This window comes from Trichomonascus vanleenenianus (assembly GCF_965637985.1).
Source record: "Trichomonascus vanleenenianus strain CLIB 3782 genome assembly, contig: TRVA0_035S, whole genome shotgun sequence".
NCBI lineage: Eukaryota > Fungi > Ascomycota > Dipodascomycetes > Dipodascales > Trichomonascaceae > Blastobotrys > Blastobotrys vanleenenianus.
The window spans coordinates 107,101-117,396 of NW_027481852.1; the positions used below are offsets into that span (position 1 = coordinate 107,101).

At 48.8% G+C, this 10,296-nt stretch overlaps 3 protein-coding genes across 3 annotated transcripts; 2 read left to right on the top strand and 1 right to left on the bottom strand.

The window, feature by feature from the left end:
* Positions 1–400: 400 nt before the first annotated feature.
* On the bottom strand, positions 401–4,397 carry TRVA0_035S01134 (uncharacterized protein; the record flags this gene model as incomplete). Its single annotated transcript, XM_076686289.1, has 2 exons — positions 401–4,275; positions 4,325–4,397. 2 exons carry the CDS (start codon positions 4,395–4,397, stop codon positions 401–403), a joined length of 3,948 nt encoding a protein of 1,315 aa, XP_076539497.1.
* A 658-nt stretch (positions 4,398–5,055) lies between these two features.
* ESS1 (peptidylprolyl isomerase ESS1) lies at positions 5,056–5,679 on the top strand (the record flags this gene model as incomplete). The annotated part of the gene is made up of 2 exons (XM_076686290.1): positions 5,056–5,058; positions 5,110–5,679. 2 exons carry the CDS (start codon positions 5,056–5,058, stop codon positions 5,677–5,679), a joined length of 573 nt encoding a protein of 190 aa, XP_076539498.1.
* Positions 5,680–7,074: 1,395 nt separating this feature from the next.
* On the top strand, positions 7,075–9,657 carry AAP1 (M1 family metallopeptidase; the record flags this gene model as incomplete). The annotated part of the gene is made up of 1 exon (XM_076686291.1): positions 7,075–9,657. One exon carries the CDS (start codon positions 7,075–7,077, stop codon positions 9,655–9,657), a length of 2,583 nt encoding a protein of 860 aa, XP_076539499.1.
* Between the last annotated feature and the right edge of the window lie 639 nt (positions 9,658–10,296).

The following is a 10,296-nucleotide window of genomic DNA, read 5'->3' on the forward strand; positions in this document are numbered from 1 at the left end:
TGGAATACCTTTGTATTATGTTTCTTTACAGGTTACCCCTTAATTTGGTAGACAACAAAAAACGGCCACCAACGGCATTCGAACTCTATTCCTTAATTGGACAAGGATTGGCATCGTAAGGACAGCCCCCTTACTTAGGATGATCGCATGGGGGTTCCGCTAAGTAGAGGCAAGTGAATTACCGAGCAACTCTTTTTTTCTTTTAGCCGATAAAAAACGAATATCCCCAGAATAACCTCAGTACCCATTAGCGTGGCTGTTCGCCCCGTATAGAGAGGTACCCTAGTTTTAAAGCGATTGCTCGATTCAGCATACAGCCACCCAATTTGGAACCGATGACATGCCCGTTGACGTATGCAATTATGAAACGTACCGCTGCGTTGGATCTCACAAAAAACCGTTACATCGGCGGCGCTACAAAACGTAAATACCGCTTATCGTATGCCAATTGAAACGCTGAATGATGCAGCGGCGTAAGAAAAGTGATGTCAATCACCTGTAGGTCTTGGTATCGCATTCTCACCGTTAGCGGATCACTGGCGCTTTCCTTTTCCACAATCCAGCTGCGCATGTCAAGTGCCAAAAAGAGCACTGGCGAGCTTGAAGTGATTTCCATAATTGGCACAGCTACTTTAACTGTGCATTTAACGCACTCCAGCTCGCTGTGCTGTAGGGAAACGACAGCGTTGATCGCAGGGGATGGTGGTACCCTGGTTTCTGGCACCACACCCTGGGCAACTACCACAAACCCACAATCGCTACTCTGCTCCTGGGCCTCTCGAGATAGGATGTACCGATAATCCCACATCCGAAGACGGTTATCAGGGCTAAAAGTCTCCAATCGCCATAGTCGAATCACTGACCCAGTGGTTTCAAAACTCTGTAACGGGATAGACGGTTCCAATACCGTGGAAACGGGTCGTGTCTCAGAGAGGACGCGATGGATTTGCACTTGGTCATGTACCTTCGCCCTCTCTTTGTGGCAGTAGAACTCACGCAATAAAGAAACTCCGCGGGGGACCCACCGACCAGTAACTTTGGAAGGCATTGCGTCAAGGAGCCCAAGAACGCGGAAATCCTTTGCAGTCCGAGGGGCTACCGAACGACGCGTCAAATTGAAGAGGTTGTATGCCTGCTTAGCGGCTTTGACGTAGCCAATCAGGGTAAAGAGCCTCGGGATGAAATAGCGTCGTGATTTGACTGTGAAATGTATCTCGAATTGGAATACAATGGGGTCTAATGAGCCAATTGTCGGTAATTGAACAGTAATGGTTGCTTTAACATGGGACTTCGCCGGGGTTAACTTATCGAGATAAGGAGAGTTTAAGATACTGCTATCCCATGCACATGTAATGGATGCCGTATAATGTCCTGTATCAGTTGCTCGGATTACTGTAGTTCGATGAGAGATGGCCAAATCGATGGTTGTCGACATACCATCGTCTTTCGAGATAATCCCCTCCGGACCGAGAAGGCGAACTCCCCCGATGCTAACAGTCGGTTGGCGATCTGTGCCCGGTGCAAGTGATTGCTGGTCAAAAATGTCCTCTGGGCTCGAGAATGTGATTTCCAGCTTGCGCTGCAATCCCTGATGGAGGTTCACTACCTGGCCGCCATCATCGGCCAGGACAACTGCCGTAGCTACATAAGCTCCCTGTTCATTCAGCTCGAGGACTTTGGTAGTTATCAAACAATCAGTTGATTCTGTAGCGTCCGCCTGCCCTGGTTGGCCAGGCTCTTGCATCTCATCCCAGCTAAGTAATTTCTGCACAAATAGCTCGTTAATAGTGCCAAACACATTGATGCGCAGCTTCCATTCATTACTGTAGTTCAAAATGGGCATTCTTTGTATGTTTGCCAGGGGAAAGAACCCTAAATGGCGTACTTCTGGCTGCTGTCCGCGGGTAGACCGATGTAGGAGAATCGATACATAAAGGGAATACATCTCATCTTGTACACCTACAGCTTTGATATCCTCAACGGCCATTGAACCAACGGAAAGTAGAATAGCCCCTGAAGCAGTGTAAGTGTATGGCGAAATTAACTCTACCTTTAGAGTCTTGTGCACACAATCAAAAACCGCCATTGGTATTTCGGCAAACCCAATATATGATGCACTATTCGTCTCAAAGACGGCTCTAGCTTCGCTAGCAGAAACGGGGTTTGACAAGCGGACATTTCGTTCGAGATGATCCAGTCTATCCTCGAATTGGCCCCGCGTCAAAATTTGAATGGTGTTGTTCTTGGAGTCAATAACGCGAACACAAATATGCTCGTAGCATCCTGCAGCCACCTCGTCCTCCAACAGTCGCTTGTCGCGTGGGAACTCTAGCCCCAGTTGATCCAAAATGATGGGCTGAAAGTAAAAATCTATATCGAGCTCGTCAACTAATCGCTGTGCATTCTTCAAAGCTTCGATACATCGACATAACGTATGCACTTGTTGCACTAATCGACTGTTCTTCCAGACTCTGAACCACTTTGCCGCGGTTTGTTTGCGCTCTTTTAGAAATCCTTGATGGAGCTCCTCCGGTAGTGAAACCAGCGACAATCGGCGATTCTTTTTGATTCGGCTCGGTGAAGAAAAAAGTAGTGAACCTGCTAAAGAGGATGGAGAACTAGGGCCAAATGGGTCGCTATTCGCAAAATCGTATAATGCAGAGGATAAAAAGAGTGGTGCATCTTGAAGCGATCTTCGGTTGGTGGGCGTATGAAAGCTGGACGACCTAGAGTGACCACGTCTATTCTCTAAGGGGTTGTTAAAACGAAAGATATGCGAATCACCAAGCTCTATTCTGTAACCAGAATGCATCTCGACCTCATCAACTATTTCCAGCCCGTTAATCACCACCGATGCAACGCGATTGAGAGGCGCAATCGTCACAGTTTTATCCATTCGCCTAAAAATGCAATGTTCATCGAGAATTCGTGCACCTTCCAGTCGAATACATGCATTCGGACCCCCGCCAACAATTGTATCGCCTGACTTGATATTGTAAACCAAGCACTCTGTCAGTAGAGGGTCATCGCTCAAGTTGACCAGATGTGGCACCCTCCTCGGAGTGTGCAGCCCAACCATATCATTCTCGAGGCTAATACCAAGGTCTTCCAACTCCTTTTCGCGCTCTTTTTGCATTTCTTGGGTTAGCTTTAATCGATCTTCCCAGGTCTGATTTGCTTCAGCCAATAGCCGCTCAGACTCCATTAACCTGTCCCGCAGATCAGCGTCAACACTTTCGGACGAGTTTTCGTCAGTATCTTGGCTCTTCCTCAGTTTCTGGCGTAGCATATCCAGCTCTTCTTTTAACTCTCGAATGATCTTTGCGTTTGGATCCTCGTTGACAATCGCCTTATTCTTAATTCTCTTGGCACTATCTGCGAAGCGAAGCGTTGAGAGTGTTTGGTCAGCGTTCTTGCGGCTCGGCGAGACTGTCGCAACAACGGTTGTCATGGAGTTGCCGCCCAGAGAATCTTTGAGTAGCCAAGTAAGGGTAGAATCCCTATATGCAACAACCTCTTTCTTCTTCGGACGCGCCAAGCTGGAGATAACACGTCCCAGGGTAGTCAGCGACTTGTTAATTTCGGATCCTTCTTTCAGTCTCATCCCAGAAGTCCCAGATATGGCGGCTCTCTCGGACCCTGCGAGGTCAATTATTGATATCCTCGAAGCCTTTTCCGTAGTTAAGGACATCTCTTCTTTGCTTTGGGTCAGTAATATTGTGAAAACAGCGTGCGATCTAGAGGAGGAGGCGTTCATGTTCGTCGCTGCAACAGTCCTAGTCTTATTTCCTTCCTTAATAAGCAATTGAACTTCAGGATATGACCCCACAATATGCTTAGTCAAATCTGCTGCATACGGTCCCAGCGAGGGATGTTCTCGTACTTTCAAGGCGGTTTTGTTCTTCGGATTAAGCAAATCGCGAGCCTTCTCATTGTAAATCTCCAAGTAAGATATTTCCACTCGATAGCGAACGCCATTCCCTTTCTCCTGCTCAATTCTCCTAAATAGCTCCTTTGCAGTCCTTGGTAGTATTCCTTCGTCCTTAGCAGAACCCATAATCGTGTGGCTCTTTCCCGACCCAGTCTGTCCATAGGCGAAGAGAGTATTATTAAATCCTTTGAATGCATGGTCTAGCAAAGGATGCCCCAATTGTTCAAATATCTGTCCCTGCTGAGTGCTGGTATCATAGCACTTGTCATACCGGAATGCCTTAGCAGATGCCCTTTCGTTGATGACCTCAATCTGATCCCCATGCACCAAAACAATCGATTCATCTGTCCGAGTAAGTAATGTTATGCCGATAATTAAATAAGCCAAACTCACCATCGATGTGAGAAGGTCTCACCCTCACTGCTACTTTAATGTAAGAATTCAACCCATCAGCGTCCTCAACCATCTTCTATGAGGGCGCGTGTCTTATCTTGTATCGTTCGCGCCAGGGGTAAAGTACCAGCCGCAGACCCACCAATCTCCAATGGTACGTGTAGTACTGAATTATACGTCGAAATTAATCTATATGCGTAACTACGATACTGGCGACTTCGATTCAGCGTATAATGTAGTGGCTTGTAGCGAGTGACTAGCTATATGTGGAATGTTAGAAATATGGCAATGCAGTAATATCAAACGGAAAACCAGTATTAGCTAGAATTCAGACGCCCAATTGAATAAATTGCCTTGTACCAGTAGCTGAACAATATTGCATTGTAGTCTCATACGGCTGATACCACACACGCAGCCATTGATAGATAGGTCGCCAATTCATTATGCGTAGATAAGCGATCTTTCCCTCCTTGCAATCAATGTTAAGGATGAGTACAAATGTGAATTCTCATTCACGGTACCTGAGTACAAGGTCTCATACATATAGATCGATCGATCGATTTGTTAAACTCCGATGAATTATACGACCGGGAAACCGGCCTTTCTCCCCAACCTGCAGTTAGTGCGCCGCCTCCATTTGTTTATCGTCAGCCCCGTACATTGACATCATATCGATCGCAGCCACAAATTGAAAAAGGTGTTTATTAAAGAAGTTTTCGAGCAAAAGAACAATGGTATGTAACTCTTGCTGGGGAACCATGTGCTACTTGGCTAACACTTAATAGTCTGACTCCACTGATACTCCAAAGATTAACGAGGTAACCGGCTTGGTGGAAGGCTGGGAAGTGAAGCATTCACGAACTCGTCAGCTGCCCTACTACTACCATGCGGAATCGCAGACTTCCTCTTGGGAACCACCAGCGGGCAGCGATCCAGATAAGCTGAAGAAGCATATCGCCAAACATTACAGCGAGAAGACCGTGAGCAATGAACAAGCGGCCGGCGGGGCAGATCAGGCTGGCAAGATCCGGGCTAGCCATCTTCTCATCAAGCACAAAGACAGCAGGCGCCCATCTTCGTGGAAGGAAGCGCATATCACTCGAACCAAGGATGAAGCAATGTCAATTATACTTGCCCACGAGGCGCGAATTCGAAGCGGCCAGTCGAGTCTTGCCGAGCTGGCAGTGAGTGAGAGCGATTGTTCGAGTGCACGAAGAAGTGGCGATCTGGGTTACTTTGGCAAGGGCGAGATGCAGAAAGAGTTTGAGGACGCGGCCTTTGCATTGAAGGTCGGTGAGGTTTCGGGGGTCGTTGAGACACAATCCGGGCTTCATCTTATTGAGCGAACCGGTTGAACCTCCTCAATTCTGTAATGTTATGGCTGCAATGGCTGATTATATACCACTTTTACAAATATAAACTAATACAATTGTATATTATAATCTTGCGCGATTATTCCTTGCAGAATGGCGAAAAAAAATTGAATATCCTGGCACTGTATGTCTGTGATGTTGAACAGCATTAAAAAATTGAAGAGGTCGGTATTTCCTGAGTTACACAACGAACGGACAGCAATTGGTATGCTGTAAAGCTAACTGGTTTCTGTGTTGTGTCTAAAACTCAATTCTCAAGAGAGTTCGGTACAGCAGTCCTAAGCAAACATTGAATTACATTCATCTCGAACCAGTAGCAACTGACACAATAATACAGTGCGTATCGCTTCTATATATCAATTGCTCACCCAGAGCGGTATGACAGTACCTATTATAATGAAGTGGAGGGGACGCACATTGCAACCACCACCGGTATAGGATGATTAATGCATTTGCCATTTCTTCTCACAATTTCAACTAGACAAGTCGAAAAATCGATACAGCTTTATCAACTCTCGGTAGAAATACGACACATTATGAATCAGGGTAGGGGTAGAATTACCAAGTAATACATGTATCGGCCAAAACGTTGGTATAACAATGTATATACCATAGGTACTTCTACTTGTAAAATTGGTGGCTCCGTTCAAAAAAAAATCAATTGCTATAAGTTGTAGAACCATTATAGCGCAATAAACTAGCCGCGCTTTGCCTTAGTGAAATTTCAAAGGTGTCGCAGTTAATAACCATATACCCCGTCTCCTAGGCAACAAGAACGCGAATAACGTAATCTAAGGAAAGGTAAGAACAAGCTCTCAACCAGTGCATCTTCAACATAATTCCGAATTAAAAGATAAAAAAGACTAGAGGCCAATCAATTGAGCTATGCAGATGAAAAAAGCTTCTAAAAACTTCTGCCAAGCTGTGAAATTTGATGGGGGTACGGCGCTCGAGCCGCACGGACTATACGATGATTGATGAATGAGTCCATTATTACATGAGATAATGCCTCGAATTGCCGAAAGAGCTTGCATAACCCCACGGCAAACGGTGGGCGACATCTAACAATGCCTCTATCTCACCAAACCGGCATATACACGGCGCTCGAGGGTTGCTAAATAGCGGCGTGTTTTGGTGCAATCGCGGGGTGCCGGGAACGGCACCACAGCAAGGGCTGGAAAGTTTTAGAGGGAGGGGGCCCCATCGGACAACGCTGGAATTTGACTATAAAAAAGCTCCATCCCTCCTTTGATGATCCGCTCCTTCAGACCACTGCAGCGGATTTCTGGATTGTTTCGACAGACACCGCCAGTAATCCCTAGGAGTGCTTTCAGTGCTAGAAATTGTTCTTGTTTTTCGCGACAATTGAGAGACGATATGTGTGGAACCAAGCCAACTGACCGGCAGATTCTACCCCAGAATGTGCGCCCCACTAACTACAAGGTTACGCTTGAGCCCGACCTCGAGAAGTACACCTTCAAGGGCTCGGTCGGAATCGACCTCGATGTCAAGCAGGAGTCCAAGTCCATCTCCGTGAACGTGCTTGATCTCAAGATCCACTCGGCTAGCGTTGCGGGCCAGGAACCAAAGGAGATCACCTATGACAAGGATGCCCAATCCGCGACCTTCCACTTCAATCAGGACTTTGCTGAGGGATCCAAGGTTACCCTGGATATTGACTTTACTGGCGAGCTCAATGACAAGCTCTGCGGCTTCTACCGATCTGTCCACAAGGACGAGAACGGTAAGGAGCGAGTTGTCGCTACTACCCAGATGGAACCGACCGATTGCCGACGAGCCTTCCCCTGCTTCGATGAGCCGAGCCTTAAGGCGACCTTCGACATCACTTTGGTGGCTCCAAAGGAGCTGACCGCTTTGTCGAACATGGACGTTAAGGAGGAGAAGATTCTTGAGAGTGGCAAGAAGGCGACCAGCTTCAACCGAAGCCCTGTTATGTCTACCTACCTGGTTGCGTTCATTGTCGGTGAATTGAGCTACGTCGAGTCCAACTACTTCCGTGTTCCCGTGCGAGTCTACGCCACTCCAGGTATGGAGGAGCGATGCAAGTTTTCGGCCGAATTGGGTGCTCGAACTCTTGAATTCTTTGAGAAGAAGTTTGACGTGCCATATCCATTGCCAAAGATGGATATGGTTGGTATCCACGACTTCTCTGCCGGTGCCATGGAGAACTGGGGTCTGGTGACCTACCGAGTCGTTGATCTGCTGTTTGACGAGCAGAGCGACGGTGCCTCTACTAAGCAGCGAGTTGCTGAAGTCGTCCAGCACGAACTGGCCCACCAGTGGTTCGGTAACTTGGTGACCATGGAGTGGTGGGACGGCCTGTGGCTCAACGAAGGTTTCGCCACCTGGATGTCCTGGTACTCATGCAATGCGTTCTACCCAGACTGGAAGGTGTGGGAGACTTACGTTGGCGACAACCTGCAGTCCTCTCTGGCTCTGGATGGCCTGCGATCCTCGCACCCTGTCCAGGTTCCAGTGCAGCGAGCTGACGAGATCAATCAGATCTTTGACGCCATTTCGTACTCCAAGGGTTCTTCGATCGTCAAGATGGTGTCCAAGTACTTGGGCGAGGAGACGTTCATCAAGGGTATCTCCCTCTATCTCAAGCGACACGCCTACGGCAACACTAAGACCGAAGATCTGTGGAACGCACTTAGCGAGGTCTCTGGCAAGGATGTTGTCAGCGTTATGGACGTGTGGACCCGGAAGGTTGGCTATCCAGTCGTTTCCGTTACTGAGAAGGATGCTCACAACATCACCGTCAAGCAGAACCGGTTCCTCACCACTGGTGACGTTAAGCCAGAGGAGGACACTACTCTGTACCCATTGACTCTCGGCCTCAAGACTTCCAAGGGTGTTGAGGACATTGTGATGACCGAGCGGGAGATGGAGCTCAAGGTTGCAGAGGACGACTTCTACAAGCTCAATGCCGAACAGTCCGGCATCTACCGAGTGCTCTACCCAACTGAGCGGGTCAAGAAGCTGTCGGCAGCCGGTGTTGAGGGCAAGCTCTCTGTCGAGGATCGAGTGGGTCTCGTGGCTGACTCTGCTGCGCTCAGCACTAGCGGATACCAGAAGACCAGCGACCTGCTGACGCTCATTTCGCAGTGGAAGTCTGAGAAGGAGTCGAATGTGTGGAGCGAGATGCTCAGCCGCCTTGGTGTCATTCGATCCACGTGGAAGTTCGAGTCTGAGGAGGTTAAGGAAGCGCTCAAGAAGTTCGAGCGAAGTCTTGCCGTTCCTATGGCCAAGCAGCTGGGCTACACTTTTGCCAGCGAGGAGCCACTTCTGCAGAAGCAGCTCAAGGCCCGTGTGTTCAGCTCTGCCGTCAAGACCGAGGACCCAGAGTTCGTCAAGGTCGCCGACGAGTTGTTCGCCAAGTACATTGGTGGCGACTCCAAGGCCATTGACCCTAACCTTCGAGGCGCTGTGTTTGGTCGAGCTGGTGAGTCTGCTAATGAGGAGACTTTCGAGAAGCTTGTTGCTATCTACAAGTCTCCAAAGGCTTCTGCCGAGGGCCTTGCTGCCATTCAGTCTTTGGCCCGAAACAAGAACGTAGAGCTCAAGAAGAAGGCTCTCAAGTACGCGCTCGACGGCACCGTCCGATCGCAGGACATCTTCTACGTGCTCCAGGGTTGCGCTGTTGACCCAGAGGGCGTTGAGATTCTGTGGGAGTGGTTCTCTGAGCGATGGGACGACATTCTGGCCTCCTACCCGCCATCTCTGGGCATGCTGAGCTCCATCATTCTCATCTCCTCTGGTGGGTTCAACACGCAGGCTCAGCTCGACACGTTCACCAAGTTCTTCGCGTCCAAGGACACTCGAGGATACGACAAGGCCATTGGCATCTCCACGGACCGAATCCAGTCGCGAATCTCCTGGCTCCAGCGAGACCGGGAGAACGTCAAGCAGTGGCTCTCTGCCAACGGCTACTTGTAAATGTTACACATATATAAACATTCTCAGCATTATCATTCCTCAAGCCCTCCGCGGAGCGAAGCTTCAGGGGGGGACTGGTCCCCCCAATTAGACCAAGTATTCGAGGGCCAGCCCTCGAGCTCCCGTAGTTGGGGGCTCTGCCCCCAAACCCTGGTTCAATATCTCCGCTTAGCGGATCCCGAGGGGGGGTTGGGGGGATTGGTCCCCCCAATGACTACTACGCCCAGTCGTGCGAACGGATACGAGACCAGCCTGTGACAATGATGATCGAAAAATATGCTACTACGGACAGTTACTATGCTCATAGGACAATAATTAATGCCTATCACGGCGGGTCGTTAAGCTTTTTCTCGCCTGGGGATAAGGTGATTTGCACGGTCATGTGGGAATGGTTTGATCGGGACGTTTGACCCTCGATCGCGGCACGGCGGTGATCTCTGTGGAGAGCGAGAACCAAGACACAGCAGCGGAGGCGGAAAAGAGGGTGCCCTTTCTCACGTAACGCGTCGATATATACTTGCTCTGTGTATCTATTCGAGCTCCACACATCAGCTGGGGCTATTTTGGAGCTGTCGCTATCGCTCTCTGATAAGTTGAGTGTTCTCCGCGTCCCATTTTGCGTCTCATCCTTGCCCTTAT